We start from the raw sequence: 17,800 nt of genomic DNA on the forward strand, positions 1-17,800 counted from the left end.
ATATATTACTGTCTCTCCTCCAGACTCCAAGGCCATAGTAGATGGTAACCTGAAGCTGATCCTATATATTACTGTCTCTCCTCCAGACTCCAAGGCCATAGTAGATGGTAACCTGAAGCTGATCCTATATATTACTGTCTCTCCTCCAGACTCCAAGGCCATAGTAGATGGTAACCTGAAGCTGATCCTATATATTACTGTCTCTCCTCCAGACTCCAAGGCCATAGTAGATGGTAACCTGAAGCTAATCCTATATATTACTGTCTCCTCCAGACTCCAAGGCCATAGTAGATGGTAACCTGAAGCTGATCCTATATATTACTGTCTCTCCTCCAGACTCCAAGGCCATAGTAGATGGTAACCTGAAGCTGATCCTATATATTACTGTGTCTCCTCCAGACTCCAAGGCCATAGTGGATGATAACCTGAAGCTGATCCTATATATTACTGTCTCCTCCAGACTCCAAGGCCATAGTAGATGGTAACCTGAAGCTGATCCTATATATTACTGTCTCCTCCAGACTCCAAGGCCATAGTAGATGGTAACCTGAAGCTGATCCTATATATTACTGTCTCCTCCTCCAGACTCCAAGGCCATAGTAGATGGTAACCTGAAGCTGATCCTGGGCATGGTGTGGACTCTGATCCTCCACTACTCCATCTCCATGCCCATGTGGGACGAGGAGGAGATGGGGGGAGACGGCCAGCACAAGACCCCGAAACAGAGGCTTCTGGGATGGATCCAGAACAAGCTCCCAGAGATCTCCATCCACAACTTCAGCAGAGACTGGCAGAGCGGCAGGGCGCTGGGGGCACTGGTCAACAGCTGTGCTCCGGGTAGGTTAGGGGTCAGGGGTTAGAGGTTAGGGCTCAGGGATTAGAGGTTAGGGGTCAGGGATTAGAGGTTAGGGGTCAGGGGTTAGAGGTTAGGGATAAGGGATTAGAGGTTAGGGGTCAGGGGTTAGAGGTTAGGGATAAGGGATTAGAGGTTAGGGGTCAGGGGTTAGAGTTTAGGGTTTAGGGGTTAGGGGTCAGGGGTTAGAGGTTAGGGGTAAGGGTTTAGAGGTTAGGGGTCAGGGGTTAGAGGTTAGGGGTCAGGGATTAGAGGTTAGGGGTCAGGGGTTAGAGGTTAGGGGTCAGGGGTTAGAGGTTAGGGGTCAGGGGTTAGAGGTTAGGGGTCAGGGGTTAGAGGTTAGGGGTCAGGGGTTAGAGGTTAGGGGTCAGTGGTTAGAGGTTAGGGGTCAGGGGTTAGAGGTTAGGGGTTAGAGGTTAGAGGTCAGGGATTAGAGGTTAGGGGTCAGGGGTTAGAGGTTAGGGGTTAAGGGTCAGGTCAGAGAGTGGCCGAGCATTGTAGGGTTTTTGGGGGGTGTAAGTGATTTCAGGGTGTGTGTGTGTGTGGGGGGGTGATTTCAGGGTTTGTGTGGGGAGGGGGGAGGGGGGGTGATTTCAGGGTTTGTGGGGGGAGGGGGGGTGATTTCAGGGTTTGTGTGTGGGGGGGTCATTTCAGGGTTTGTGGGGGAGGGGAGGGGGGTGATTTCAGGGTTTGTGTGGGGAGGGGGGGTGATTTCAGGGTTTGTATGGGGAGGGGGGTGATTTCAGGGTTTGTGTGGGGAGGGGGGGTGATTTCAGGGTTTGTGTGGGGAGGGGGGGTGATTTCAGGGTTTGTGTGGGGAGGGGGGGTGATTTCAGGGGTTTGTATGGGGAGGGGGGGGTGATTTCAGGGTTTGTGTGGGGAGGGGGGGTGATTTCAGGGTTTGTGTGGGGAGGGGGGGTGATTTCAGGGTTTGTGGGGAGGGGGGGTGATTTCAGGGTTTGTGTGGGGAGGGGGGGGTGATTTCAGGGTTTGTGGGGAGGGGGGGTGATTTCAGGGTGTGTGTGGGGAGGGGGGTGATTTCAGGGTTTGTGGGGAGGGGGGTGATTTCAGGGTTTGTGTGGGGAGGGGGGGGGTGATTTCAAGGTTTGTGGGGGAGGGGGGAGGGGGGTGATTTCAGGGTTTGTGTGGGGAGGGGCGGTGATTTCAGGGGTTTTTGGGGGAGGGGCGGTGATTTCAGGGTTTGTGTGGGGAGGGAGGGGGGGTGTTTTCAGGGTTTGTGGGGGAGGGGGTGTGATTTCAGGGCTTTTTGGGGGAGGGGGGAGATTTCAGGGTTTGTGTGGGGAGGGGGGTGATTTCAGGGTTTGTGGGGGGAGGGGGTGTGATTTCAGGGCTTTTTGGGGGGGAGGGGGGTGATTTCAGGGTTTGTGTGGGGAGGGGGGGTGATTTCATGGTTTGTGGAGGGAGGGGGTGTGATTTCAGGGTTTGTGTGGGGAGGGGGAGGGGGGTGATTTCAGGGTTTGTGGGGGGAGGGGGGGGTGATTTCAGGGTTTGTGGGGGAGGGGGAAAAGAAAGAGGGAGGGAAGTCTGTTTAATAGTGTGGATGTTACATATAACTCTATCTGGGAAGAGAGGGGAAGGGAGAGAGATGGAGAGAAGAGGGGGGGTCAGTTGGTAAATGGTGATGCTGAGATGGAGAGGAGAGGAGGGGAGGGTCAGTTGGTAAATGGTGATGCTGAGATGGAGAGGAGAGGAGGGGAGGGTCAGTTGGTAAATGGTGATGCTGAGATGGAGAGGAGAGGAGGGGAGGGTCAGTTGGTAAATGGTGATGCTGAGATGGAGAGGAGAGGAGGGTCAGTTGGTAAATGGTGATGCTGAGATGGAGAGGAGAGGGGGGTCAGTTGGTAAATGGTGATGCTGAGATGGAGAGGAGAGGAGGGTCAGTTGGTAAATGGTGATGCTGAGATGGAGAGGAGAGGAGGGGAGGGTCAGTTGGTAAATGGTGATGCTGAGATGGAGAGGAGAGGAGGGTCAGTTGGTAAATGGTGATGCTGAGATGGAGAGGACAGGGGGTCAGTTGGTAAATGGTGATGCTGAGATGGAGAGGAGAGGGGGGTCAGTTGGTAAATGGTGATGCTGAGATGGAGAGGAGAGGGGGGTCAGTTGGTAAATGGTCACTCTGAGATGGAGAGGACAGGGGGGTCAGTTGGTAAATGGTGATGCTGAGATGGGGAGGGGGTCAGTTGGTAAATGGTCATGCTGTAATATACAGAACACAACTGGCTACGTGATCATTAATTAGGGCTATTAATTCATCATAATCACCAATTATGGTCATAACCATCAAGTTTTATTAGTCGTGTGAATGGGATTCACATGGTATACACCGTCCAACCAAATGCTTTCTCGCAGCTTCCTTCTGGACAATGCAACAACAATAAGAACTAATACACGTGGGAGTGCATGTGGGCTACGGAGAATCAGAGCAGGTGGTCAGTCCATGCAGCAGCTACTCTTCCTGGGGTCCATTAACTACTGAACATGCAGCAGCTACTCTTCCTGGGGTTCATTAACTACTGAACATACAGCAGCTACTCTTCCTGGGGTCCATTAACTACTGAACATGCAGCAGCTACTCTTCCTGGGGTTCATTAACTACTGAACATGCAGCAGCTACTCTTCCTGGGGTCCATTAACTACTGAACATGCAGCAGCTACTCTTCCTGGGGTTCATTAACTACTGAACATGCAGCAGCTACTCTTCCTGGGGTCCATTAACTACTGAACATGCAGCAGCTACTCTTCCTGGGGTCCATTAACTACTGAACATGCAGCAGCTACTCTTCGTGGGGTCCATTAACTACTGAACATGCATCAGCTACTCTTCCTGGGGTCTATTAACTACTGAACATGCAGCAGCTACTCTTCCTGGGGTCCATTAACTACTGAACATGCAGCAGCTACTCTTCCTGGGGTTCATTAACTACTGAACATGCAGCAGCTACTCTTCCTGGGGTTCATTAACTACTGAACATGCAGCAGCTACTCTTCCTGGGGTTCATTAACTACTGAACATGCAGCAGCTACTCTTCCTGGGGTCCCATTAGATACTGAACATGCAGCAGCTACTCTACCTGGGGTCTTGTTGGAAAGGTGGCATCCTATGATGGTGCCACGTTGAAAGTCACTGAGCACTTCATTAAGGCCATTCTACTGCCAATGTTTGTCTATGGCCGGGTGCTCGATTTTATACACCTGTCAGCATAGGGTGTGGCTGAAATAGCCGAATCCACTAATTTGAAGCAGGTGTCCACACACATTTGGTGACGTGGTGTACCGCTCCCCATCTTCACAACAACTTTGTCAATACAACTTGACCATGATAACTGACCATCCAATGTTACTCCTAGGAGTTCAGCTTCTTCAACTTGGCCAATGGTCACACCCTTCATGTATAACTCCAGTTGAGGTTTAGGTCTGAGAGAATACTTTGAACCAAATACAATGCTTTTGATTTTAGATGTATTTAAGAACAGCTTTTTGTTAATTACCCATTCTGACACTGAGTGTTCACCCCGCTATCATCCAGAAGGCGAGGTCAGTACAGGGACCGAGAGACTGAAAAACAACTTCTATCTCAAAGCTATCAGACTGTTAAACAGCTTATTTCTCTCCAATTGTTGTGCACAAATGTGTTTATATCCCTGTTAGTGAGCATTTCTCCTTTGCCAAGATAATCCATCCACCTGACAGGTGTGGCATATCAATAAGTTGATTTAAACAGCCTGATCATTACACAGGTGCACCTCGTGCTGGGGACAATAAAAGGCCACTCTAAAATGTGCAGTTTTGTCGAACAACACAATGCCACAAATGTCTCAATCTTTGAGGGATTGTCATGCTGACTGCAGGAATGTCCACCAGAGCTGTTGCCAGAGAAATTAATGTTCATTTCTCTACCATAAGCCGCCTCCAACGTTATTAAAGAGAATTTGGCAGTATGTCCAACCGGCCTCACAACCGCAGACCACGTGTATGGCGTTGTGTGGACAAGTGGTTTTCTGATGTCAATATTTTGAACAGAGTGTCCCATGGTGGCGGTGGGGTTATGGTATGGGGGAGGCATAAGCTACGGACAACCAACACAATTGGATTTTAACGATGGCAATGTGAATGCACAGAGATATACCGTGGCGAGATCCGGCGGCCCATTGTCGTGCCATTCATTTGCCAGAATCTCATGTTTCAGCATGATAACGCACAGCCCCATATCGCAAGGATCTGTACACAATTCCTGGAACCTGAAAATATCCCAGATCTTCTATGGCCCTGCATACTCACCAGTCATGTCACCAATTGAGGATGTTTGGGATACTCTGGATCGACGTGTAAGACAGAGTGTTCCAGTTCCCGCCAATATCCAGCAACTTCGCACAGCCATTGAAGAGGAGTGGGACAACATTCCACAGGCCACAATCAACAGCCTGATCAACTCTATGCGAAGGAGATGTGTTGCTTTACAGGCAAATGGTGGTCAAACCAGAAAATGACTTAGTTTTCTGATCCACGACCCTACCCTTTTTTTTAAAATGAGCCGATTTGGATATTTCAGCCACACCCGTTGCGGACAGGTGTATAGAATCAAGCACACAGCCATGTAATCTCCATAGACAAACACTGACAGTAGAATGGCCTTACTGAAGAGCTCAGTGACTTTCAGCATTGACCGTCATAGGATGCCACCTTTCCAACAAGTCAATTCGTCAAATTTCTGCCCTGCTAGAGCTGCCCCTAGTCAACTGTAAGTGCTGCTATTGTGAAGTGGAAACGTCTAGGATCAACAACGGCTCAGCCGTGAAGTGGTAGGCCACACAAGCTCACAGAACGGGACCACCGAGTACTGAAGTGCGTAACAATCGTCTGTCCTTGGTTGCAACACTCCACTACCAAGTTCCAAACTGCTTCTGGAAGCAACGTCAATACTAGAACTGTTCATCAGGAGCTTCATGAAATGGGTTTCCATTGCCGAGCAGCCGCACACAAGTCTAAGATCACCATGCTCAATGCCAAGCGTCTGCTGGAGTGGTGCAAACCTCGCCGCCGTTGGACTCTGGAGCAGTGGGAAGGCGATCTCTGGAGTGATGAATCACGCTTCACCATCTGGCAGTCTGACGGACGAATCTGGGTTTGTCCCAATGCAGATGTCAGCAGAACACTACCTGCCCGAATGCATAGTGCCAACTGTAAAGTTCGGTGGAGGAGGAATAATGGTTAGGGGCTGTTTTTTCATTGTTTGGGCCCCTTAGTTCCAATGAAGGGAAATCTTAACACTATAGCATACAATTGCATTCTAGACGATTCTGTCCTTCCAACTTTGTGGCAACAGTTTGGGGAAGGCCCTTTCCTGTTTCCGCATGACAATGCCCCCTGTGCTCAAAGCGAGGTCCAGACAGAAATGGTTTGTCTAGATCAGTGTGAAAGAACTTGACTGGCCTGCACAGAGCCCTGACCTCAACCCCATCGAACACCTTTGGTATGAATTGGAACGCTGACTGCGAGCCAGGCCTAATCGCCTAACATTAGTGCCCGACCTCATTAATGTTCTTGTCGCTGAATGGAAGCAATGTTCCCCGCAGCAATGTTCCAACATCTAGTGGTAAGCCTTCCCAGAAGAGTGGAGGCTGTTATAGCAGCAAAGGGGGACCAACTCTATATTAATGGCCATGATTTTGGAATGAGATGTTCGACGAGTAGGTGACCACATACTTTTGGTCATGTGGTGTATTTCTGACAAACAGATGCGTATCTGTATTCTCAGTCATGTGAAATACATAGATTAAGGCCTATTAATTAATTTAAATTGACTGATTTCCTTTTATGAACTGTAACTCAGTAAAATCTTAGAAATTGTAGCATGTTGCGTTTATATTTTGTTCATCACATTAAATTGGTATTCTTGATTAAAGTCATATTTACAGTTTTACTGCAAGACATGAATTGCCACATTGATGTTTGTTCTTCAAATTATGTATTTTATTGGCTCTGCTGCTGTGGACAATTAGGGTAAGGAAACCAATGTGTAATTTGGGTGAATTATCCCTTTAACAGTTTAGCCTGTCAATCAATCACTGTAGGAGGGATTGTCAGGGGAGGGGGCAGGATGTTTATGAGACAGAGTTGATAAGGTTTCAGACTTGTCAATCAATCACTATGGGTGGGACTTTGAGGGAAGGCGGTAGATTAGTAATTTAGTCAGAAAAACTAGTCTAGCCTACTCTTTCAATTGATTTATTGTAGCAAAAACCTAAGAAAAAAGTTGATATTCTGTCAAGTAAACATGGATTCCCTTTTGAGAAATTACGTAGAATTAGAGGAAAATGGTTTTAAAAATACTATTAATTTCAGGGGGACGTCCTGACCATAGTAAGATGTTATTTTCTATGGTAGAGTAGGTCAGGGCGTGACGGGGTGTTTTGTGTTTTTCTATGTTTTCTATTTCTATGTTCTTAGGTTCTAGTTTTTGTATTTCTATGTTGGCTTGTTTGGGATGATCTCCAATTGGAGGCAGCTGGTCCTCGTTGTCTCTAATTGGAGATTATATTTAAGTAGGGGTTTTTCTTCCTGGGTTTTGTGGGTGATTATTTTTGAGTAGTGTTTGTTCTCCTCTGCGTCACGGTTTTCTGTTTTTGTCTATTCAGTTATTTTGATGTATTGCATGAGTTTCACAGAGTAAATAAAATGTGGAACTACACACACGCTGCACTTTGGTCCCCTCTCTCTACAACAATCGTGACAGACCCCCACATAGTTATTATTTTCTCAGATTTCTCCCATTAGATTTCTCCCATTAATAATTTGATTTCTCTCTAGAGAAACAGCATGTTGGGTTTACAAAAACTGTACTAAATGGAATTCAAGTAATTGAACCGACATCAGACAATTAGTTGTTTAATAACAAAAATGAAAATCATGTAGTAACCAATAAAGTGTTATACAAATCAAATATATTTTAGATTTGAGATTCTTCTAAGTAGCCACCCTTTGCCTTGATGACAGCTTTGCACACTCTTGGCATTCTCTCAGCCAGCTTCATATTTGGTAAAAGACCAAGTCCATATTATGGCAAGAAGAGCTCAAATAAGCAAAGGGAAATGACAGTCCATCATCACTTTAAGAGATGAAGGTCAGTCAATCTGGAAAATTTCAAAAACTTTGAAAGTTTCTTCAAGTGCAGTCGAGAAAACCATCAAGCGCTATGATGAAACTGGCTCTCATGAGGACCGCCACAGGAAAGGAAGACCCAGAGTTACCTCTGCTGCAGAGGATAAGTTCATTAGAGTTACCAGCCTCAGAAATTGCAGCCCAAATAAATGCTTCAGAGTTCAAGTAACAGACACATCTCAACATCAACTGTTCAGAGGAGACTGTGTGAATCAGGCCTTCATGGTTGAATTGCTGCAAAGAAACCACTAGTAAAGGACACCAATAAGAAGAAGAGACTTGCTTGGGCCAAGAAACACAAGCAATGGACATTAGACCGGTGGAAATCTGTCCTTTGGTCTGATGAGTCCAAATTTGAGATTTCTGGTTCCAACCTCCATGTCTTTGTGAGACGCAGAGTAGGTGAACGGATGATCTTAGCATGTGTGGTTCCCACCGTGAAGCATGGAGGAGGAGGTGTGGGGGTGCTTTGCTGGTGACACTGTCAGTGATTTATTTAGAATTCAAAGCGCACTTAACCAGCATGGCTACCATAGTATTCTGCAGATGGGATATGCCATCAGATGGGATATGCCATCCCATCTGGTTTGCGCTTAGTCCCACTATCATTTGCTTTTCAACAGGACAATGAGCCAACATACCTCCAGGCAGTGTAAGGGCTTTTTGACCAAGAAGGAGAGTGATTGAGTGCTTTATCAGATGACCTGGTCTCCACCTGGCATCCACAATCACCTGACCTCAATGAGTCAGACCGCAAAGTGAAGGAAAAGCAGCCATGAAGTTCTCAGCATATGTGGGAACTCCTTCAAGACTGTTGGAAAAACATTCCAGGTGAAGCTGGTTGAGATAATGCCAAGAGTGTGCAAAGCTGTCATCAAGGCAAAGGGTGGCTACTTTGAAGAATCTCAAATATAAAATATATTTTGATTTGTTTAAGATATGTGTTATTTCATAGTTTTGATGTCTTCACTATTATTCTACAATGTAGAGAAAATAGTAAAACTACAGGAAAACTCTGGGATGAGTAGATGTGTCCAAACTTTTGACTGGTACGGTATGTGTGTGTGTGTGTGTGTGTGTGTGTGTGTGTGTGTGTGTGTGTGTGTGTGTGTGTGTGTGTGTGTGTGTGTGTTGTGTTGTAGGCCTGTGTCCAGACTGGAACCAGTGGGACCAAAGTAAACCAGTGGACAACGCCCGGGAAGCCATGAAACAGGCTGTTAACTGGCTGGGCATCCCTCAGGTACACTAGCCATCACACTCTTCTCTATGGAGTCAGGATAACTGGCTAACGACTAGATGGGTATCCCTCAGGTACGCTAGCTATGCTAACCATTAAACTGTTCTCTATATAGTCAGGCTAACTGGCTAACAACTAGATGGGTATCCCTCAGGTACGCTAGCTATGCTAACCATTAAACTGTTCTCTATATAGTCAGGCTAACTGGCTAACAACTAGATGGGTATCCCCCAGGGGAGCTAGTTATGCTAACCATTAAACCGTTCTCTATATAGTCAGGCTAACTGGCTAACAACTAGATGGGTATCCCTCAGGTACGCTAGTTATGCTAACCATTAAACTGTTCTCTATATAGTCAGGCTAACGACCCCCTCAGGTACCCTATTACAGATAGTGGCATTACTGTAATCACTGTCCTCTGTGGCGTTTGGCTAATTACGTGTGCAGCGTGTCTGTGTGTAAAGTTGGCATCTTGACAGGGTTGGTAGAATGAGTGTTTGTGTGTAAGGTTGGTATGGTTGGTATACTGTAGTTGATTAAAACACCTAGGATGTGTCTTGACTGTCCTGCAGTTGATTAAAACACCTAGGATGTGTCTTGACTGTCCTGCAGTTGATTAAAACACCTAGGATGTGTCTTGACTGTCCTGCAGTTGATTAAAACACCTAGGATGTGTCTTGACTGTCCTGCAGTTGATTAAAACACTGTATATGAAAAATAGACGTTTTAACATGTCTACCAATCGATTGGTCGAAAGAACAGACCACTCTTGGTCGACAATTATTTTTTTTGTAGAGTATACGGTAAGGTAAGAGTAACCCTTGACCCACTCCAATTCACACAGATCCACAGATGACGCAATCTCTATTGCACTCCACACTGCCCTCACCCACCTGGACAAAAGGAACACCTATTTGAGAATACTGTTCATTGACTACAGCTCAGCGTTCAACACCATAGTGCCGTACCAAGCACCTCTCTCCGCAACTGGATCCTGGACTTCCTGACGGGACGCCCCCAGTCAGTGAGGGTAGGCAACAACACCTCTGCAACGCTGACCCTCAACATAGGGGCCCCCCAGGGGTTTGCGCTTAGTCCCCTCCTGTTCTCCCTGTTCACCCACGACTGCGTGACTTTGCATGACTCCAACAGCCCAGCCAACATCTCCATGTGGGACCCATATGGGTTATTAATGAAAGGGCTTTTCCACAGTCCCCATGAGGGAAACCCAACAGGTACATCGTTTTGCCCTCAGTATCCATGTTGGCCCCAGATGTGGTTTCTGTTTTGGGCTTTATGTGGGTTAATGTTGGGCTTCATATGTTGTCCTGGCGGTTAACCCAAATGGGTTACATCTGGGTAAAGGATGGCTGTGTAGTGAGACCTATATGGACAAACATTAGGCTGTGAATGGGATTCTCAGTGGGATTCTCAATTGGGCTAGCCACCTGGGACCAACCTGGGTTTGTTCTCAGTCTCACTGCAGGCCCCAGATGCTGCTGCCGAAGCAATTTCTCTTAAGAGATGACAAATTCAGTTGTCTTTATGAAATAAATACATGTTTATTTATAGCACATGCTCAGATCAAATGTAATGCAGGAACTCTGATTTAAAGAGAGAGTTCAATCAAATTACGGATATCCACGTTGTTTTCCTCACCCTGTATACGATCCCAAACATGTGCATGTCAGCAGTGCTCCCCAATCCTGGTCCCAAAGGGGTGTACATGTTGGGTTTTTTGCCCTAGCACTCACATACCTTATTTAGTTAGAAGGCTTGATGATGTGTTGAATCAAGTGTGTGTGTGTTGGATCAGAAACCCTTTGGGTTCTCAGGTCCAGGACTGAGGAACAGAAGTGTGATGATGATGATGATGATGACGTAATTGATGATGATCATTTTGGTCATTTGCATATAATTTGCATTTGAAACCCGAAATATTGCTGGTTCGAATCCCCAAGCTAACTAGGTGAAAAATCTGTCGCCTTGAAGAAGGAAGGCACGTAACCCTAATTGCTTCTGTAAGTCGCTCTGGATAACAGCCTCTGCTAGATGTACTGAAAGTGCTCTATCTTGGTGACAGTGGATACAATACTAGAATATGTTTTTTTTGTAAACATCCCTTTCATAACACCTACCACTCCATGACCTCCAAATCCTGGACACTATTCAGAAATCAGTCCAGTAGTGCTGTACCCCTATCACGTCCTGACGCTTCTTCATCCATGTCGGAGTCCGTCTGCAGATCAGAAGTCTCCTCTGCCTGTCTACGTTTGATCTGGGCCTGTTCATAGGTAGCTGTGAAAAGAAAAACATCATTCAGTTTTTGATTCTCAGGTACTTATATGTGGTCACTCTATCGAGTGAGTAGAAACTAGGGCCTGTAGGACCTGCCTCGTTGATAGTGTTGTTAAGAAGGTAGAAACTAGAGCCTGTAGGACCTGCCTTGTTGATAGTGTTGTTAAGAAGGTAGAAACTAGAGCCTGTAGGACCTGCCTTGTTGATAGTGTTGTTAAGAAGGTAGAAACTAGGGCCTGTAGGACCTGCCTTGTTGATAGTGTTGTTAAGAAGGTAGAAACTAGGGCCTGTAGGACCTGCCTTGTTGATAGTGTTGTTAAGAAGGTAGAAACTAGGGCCTGTAGGACCTGCCTTGTTAATAGTGTTGTTAAGAAGGTAGAAACTAGGGCCTGTAGGACCTGCCTTGTTAATAGTGTTGTTAAGAAGGTAGAAACTAGGGCCTGTAGGACCTGCCTTGTTGATAGTGTTGTTAAGAAGGTAGAAACTAGGGCCTGTAGGACCTGCCTTGTTGATAGTGCTGTTAAGAAGGTAGAAACTAGGGCCTGTAGGACCTGCCTTGTTGATAGTGTTGTTAAGAAGGTAGAAACTAGGGCCTGTAGGACCTGCCTTGTTGATAGTGTTGTTAAGAAGGTAGAAACTAGGGCCTGTAGGACCTGCCTTGTTGATAGTGTTGTTAAGAAGGTAGAAACTAGGGCCTGTAGGACCTGCCTTGTTAATAGTGTTGTTAAGAAGGTAGAAACTAGGGCCTGTAGGACCTGCCTTGTTGATAGTGTTGTTAAGAAGGTAGAAACTAGGGCCTGTAGGACCTGCCTTGTTGATAGTGTTGTTAAGAAGGTAGAAACTAGGGCCTGTAGGACCTGCCTTGTTGATAGTGTTGTTAAGAAGGTAGAAACTAGGGCCTGTAGGACCTGCCTTGTTGATAGTGTTGTTAAGAAGGTAGAGCAACGCTTTATTATAGACAGACTTTTCCACCTCTTAGCTATTGTTGTTATTCAGATTCAGATCAAACTTCATTTGGTCATGTGCTTAAAAATACAGTACAGAAAACATGAAAGCACAAACTACACAAAATTATTTGTTCAACGTGCAATAGCTACACATTCAATGTGAAAGTGCAATAGGCTGTATACTGGAGGGACCAACAGACTATCTATTATACAGCCTAATTGTTGTTGGAATAACTGTCCCCATATCAATCTGTTTTCATTTTCTTTGGAAGGAGTCTCTTTCCCCTTGTCTGGCTGCTGCTGTGACTGAATTTTGAGTGAGTACTGTCCTGAGTACTGTCCTGTAAAATGCTTTCAAGTTTTAGGAGGATGAGTTTTGTGTACAGGTTGGTGGCTGATTCTTGATCTATACCAATTATCCTTCCCCCCGTCTTAATCAATCGCTGAAGCTTGACTTGGTCATGTTTACGAACACGCATATAAGACCAAAGGACAGCACTCTGCAGGACAGACTTATAGAATATTTGTCAGATATAACCGTCGGCATTGAAATGGTTCAGTTTGCGTAAAAACATGATCTTTTGCAATTTCTTTATCTTTGCAAATGCACAGTCATTTCAGTTTGTCTATTTCGATTCCCAGGTACTTATATCTATCGAGTGATTCCCCATTGATCTTTGTAGGGGGTGGTGGTGTTTTGTTCCATCTGAAATCACTTTCCATCTCTTTTGTTTTCTTAACATTTATTTCAAGAGACTAATCTGCACACCACTGGACGAATGTTGCCGTTTCTCTGTCAAAACCTTGAGGAGAGGCTTGGTGTGGGTGAAGGAAACCCACAACAGCTATGTCACCTGCAAATTTAAAAAATGTGTGGGCTGCGGCAGAGGCTTGACAATCGTTTTGTGTACAGTATTGGTGAAAGTACGCAACCTTGAGGGGCTCCCATATTCACCATTCTAAATGTAGAGATGGCGGAGTTAAACTTCACTTGTTGAGTACGGTTCACAAGGAAACTATTTATCCACTTGATCAGTAGAGAGTTGACACCCAAATTCACCAGCTTATCCACCAGTTGGATGGTGTTAAATTAATACAATTTTCACCCGGCTATTTGCCTTTTCTAAATGTTCAAAAGCATTTATGTTTTGACCATGGCAGTTTACAATCCCGGGTTACTCCAAGCAGTTCAGTCTCCTCAACTTGCTCAAATTCTACATTATTCATTACAATATTTAGTTGAGGTTTAGGGTTTAGTGAATGATTTGTCCCAAATACAATTATTTTAGTTTTGGAAATATTTAGGACTAACGTATTCCTTGCCACCTATTCTGAAACTAACTGCAGCTCTTTGTTAACCTCTCTAGGGTCGGCGGGACGAAATCGTCCCACCTACTCAACAGCCAGTTGAATCCCGTGGCGCGTTATTCAAATACCTTAGAAATGCTATTACTTCAATTTCTCAAACATATGACTATTTTACACCATTTTAAAGACAAGACTCTCGTTAATCTAACCACACTGTCCGATTTCAAAAAGGCTTTACAACGAAAGCAAAACATTAGATTATGTCAGCAAAGTACCCAGCCAGAAATAATCAGACACCCATTTTTCAAGCTAGCATGTAATGTCACATAAACCCAAACCACAGCTAAATGCAGCACTAACCTTTGATGATCTTCATCAGATGACAACCCTAGGACATTATGTTATACAATACATGCATGTTTTGTTCAATCAAGTTCATATTTATATCAAAAACCAGCTTTTTACATTAGCATGTGACGTTCAGAACTAGCATACCCCCCGCAAACTTCCGGTGAATTTACTAAATTACTCACGATAAACGTTCACAAAAAACATAACAATTATTTTAAGAATTATAGATACAGAACTCCTCTATGCACTCGCTATGTCCGATTTTAAAATAGCTTTTCGGTGAAAGCACATTTTGCAATATTCTCAGTAGATAGCCCGGCATCCCAGGGCTAGCTATTTAGACTCCCACCAAGTTTAGCACTCACCAAAATCAGATTTACTATAAGAAAAATGTTATTACCTTTGCTGTCTTCGTCAGAATGCACTCCCAGGACTTCTACTTCAATAACAAATGTTGGTTTGGTTCAAAATAATCCATAGTTATGTTCAAATATCCTCTGTTTTGTTCATGCGTTCAAGATACTATCCGAATGGTAAAGAAGGGTGACGCGCACGACGCATTTCGTGACAAAAAAAATCTAAATATTCCATTACCGTACTTCGAAGCATGTCAACCGCTGTTTAAAATCAATTTTTATGCCATTTTTCTCGTAAAAAAGCGATAATATTCCGACCGGGAATCTGTGTTTAGGTTCAAAGACGAAAGAAAATAAAAACATGGGGTCGACTCGTGCACGCGCCTCAGCCCATTGTCCTATGATAAAGCACTTGCCAAAAGCGCTAATGTGTTTCAGCCTGGGGCTGGAATTACATCATTCAGCTTTTTCCCGCCTTCTGAGAGCCTATGGGAGCCGTAGGAAGTTCCACTTTACAGCAAAGGTCCTCAGTCTTCAATAAACAGAGTCAAGAAGCTCAAGGAATGGTCAGAGAGGGCACTTCCTGTACAGAATCTTCTCAGGTTTTTGCCTGCCATATGAGTTCTGTTATACTCACAGACACCATTCAAACAGTTTTAGAAACTTTAGGGTGTTTTCTATGCAAATCAAACAATTATATGCATATTCTAGTTACTGGGCAGGAGTAGTAACCAGATTAAATCGGGTACGTTTTTTATCCGGCCGTGCAAATACTGCCCCCTATCCCCAACAGGTTAAGTGTTGCAGACATTTCAGTCACTGCAGTAGCTGATGCGTATTGTGTTGAGTCATCCACATACTGTCACGTCCTGACCAGCAGAGGGAGTAGTTGTTTAGTATTTGGTCAGGACGTGGCAGAAGTTGTGTGTTGTATGTAGTTTCTAGTTGTTCTGTTTCTGTGTTAGTCTGTGTGACTCCCGATCAGGAACAGCTGGATATCGTTGTTCCTGATTGGGAGTCATATATTAGGTGTGTGTTTTACTCTTGGGGTTGTGGGTTGTTTTATTTTGCACTGCTGTAAGTATCTATATAGCCTGTAGAACTGTCGGTTTGTCCTTCGTTATTTTCTTGTTTTTCCATGTTCTCATTATTTAATAAATTATGATGTTGAGCAACCCGCTGCGCCTTGGTCTTCTCTACAGTACGACAACCATGACACATACAGTTGAAGTGGGAAGTTTACGTACACCTTAGCCAAATACATTTAAACTCAGTTTTTCACAATTCTTGAAATTTAATCCTAGTAAAACGTCCCTGTCTTAGGTCAGTTAGGATCACCACTTTATTTTAAGAATGTGAAATGTCAGAATAATAGTAGAGAGAATGATTTATTTCAGCTTTTATTTCTTTCATCACATTCCCAGTGGGTCAGAAGTTTACAAACACTCAATTAGTATTTGGTAGCATTGCCTTTACATTGTTTAACTTGGGTCAAACGTTTCGGATAGCCTTCCACAAGCTTCCCACAATAAGTTGGGTGAATTTTGGCCCATTCCTCCTGACAGAGCTGGTGTAACTGAGTCAGGTTTGTTGGCCTCCTTGCTCACACATACTTTTTCAGTTCTGCCCACACATTTTCTATAGGATTGAGGCCAGGGCTTTGTGATGGCCACTCCAATACCTTGACTTTGTTGTCCTTAAGCCATTTTGACACAACATTGGAAGTATGCTTGAGGTCATTGTCCATTTGGAAGACCCATTTGCGACCATGCTTTAACTTCCTGACTGATGTCTTGAGATGTTGCTTCAATATATCCACATCATTTTCCTGCCTCATGATGCCATCTATTTTGAGAAGTGCACCAGTCCCTCCTGCAGCAAAGCACCCCTACAACATGATGCTGCAACCCCCGTTCTTCACGGTTAGGATGGTGTTCTTCGGCTTGCAAGCTTCCCCCTTTTTCCTGCAAACATAACGATGGTCATTATGGTCAAACTGTTCTATTTTTGTTTCATCAGACCAGAGGATATTTCTCCAAAAAGTACAATCTTTGTCCCCATGTGCAGTTGCAAACCGAAGGCTTTTTTATGACGGTTTTGGAGCAGGGGCTTCTTCCTTGCTGAGCGGCCTTTCAGGTTATGTCGATATAGGACTTGTTTTCCTGTGGATATAGATACTCCAGCATGTGCACAAAGTCCTTTGCTGTTGTTCTGGGATTGATTTGCACTTTTAACACCAAAGTACCTTCATCTCTAGGAGACAGAACGCGTCTCCTTCCTGAGCGGTATGATGGCTGCGTGGTCCCATGGTATTTATACAGGCATACTATTGTTTGTACAGATGAACGTCGTCCCTTCAGGCGTTTGGAAATTGCTCCCATGGATGAACCAGACTTGTGGAGGTCTATCATTTTTTTCTGAGGTCTTGGCGGATTTCTTTTGATTTTCCCATGATGTCAAGCAAAGAGGCACTGAGTATGAAGGTAGGGCTTGAAATACATCGACAGGTACACCTCCAATTGACTCAAATGATGTCAATTAGCCTATCAGAAGCTTCTAAAGCCATGACATAATTGTCTTGAATTTTCCAAGCTGTTTTAAAGGCACAGTCAACTTAGTGTATGTAAACTTCTGACCCACTGGAATTGTGATACAGTGAAATAATCTGTCTGTAAACAATTGTTGGAAAAATGATTGGTGTTCTGCACAAAGTAGATGTCCTAACGAACTTGCCGAAACTATAGTTTGTTAACAAGACATTTGTGGAGTGGTTGAAAAATGAGTTTTAATGACTCCAACCTAAGTGTATGTAAACTTCCGATTTCAACTGTACATAGACACACGTGCTTTAATCAAAGTCAGTGGCATGTCATTAGTAAAGATTGAAAAAGTAAGGGGCCTAAATAGCTGCCCTGGGGAATTCCCAATTCTACCTGGATTATGTTGAAGAGGCTTCCATTAAAGAGGCTTCCATTACACCCTCTGTGTTCTGTTAGACAGGTAACTCTTTATCCACAATATAGAAGGTGGTGTAAAGCTACGACACATCAGTTTTTCCAGCAGCAGACTATGATCGATAATGTCACAAGCCAAACTGAAGTCTAACAAAACTAATCCCCACTAATCTTTTTTTCATCAATTTCTCTCAGCCAATCATCAGTCATTTGTATATGTGCTGTGCTTGTTGAATGTCCTTCCCTATAAGCTGAAAGTCTGTTGTCAATTTGTTTACTGTAAAACAGCTCTGTATCTGGTCAAACACTATTTTTTC

At 44.5% G+C, this 17,800-nt stretch overlaps 1 protein-coding gene across 1 annotated transcript in view; it reads left to right on the plus strand.

Annotated features, from left to right (window-relative positions):
- flna (filamin A, alpha (actin binding protein 280)) overlaps nucleotides 1-17,800 on the plus strand; it is a 227,559-nt gene that overhangs the window by 36,677 nt on the left and 173,082 nt on the right. The window contains exons 2-3 of the mRNA XM_045696120.1: nucleotides 586-837; nucleotides 9,175-9,272. Of these exons, the coding sequence (XP_045552076.1) occupies nucleotides 586-837; nucleotides 9,175-9,272 (350 nt within the window). The remainder of the gene's footprint in view (nucleotides 1-585; nucleotides 838-9,174; nucleotides 9,273-17,800) is intronic.

Source organism: Salmo salar, chromosome ssa15, assembly GCF_905237065.1.
Source record: "Salmo salar chromosome ssa15, Ssal_v3.1, whole genome shotgun sequence".
Classification (NCBI taxonomy): domain Eukaryota; kingdom Metazoa; phylum Chordata; class Actinopteri; order Salmoniformes; family Salmonidae; genus Salmo; species Salmo salar.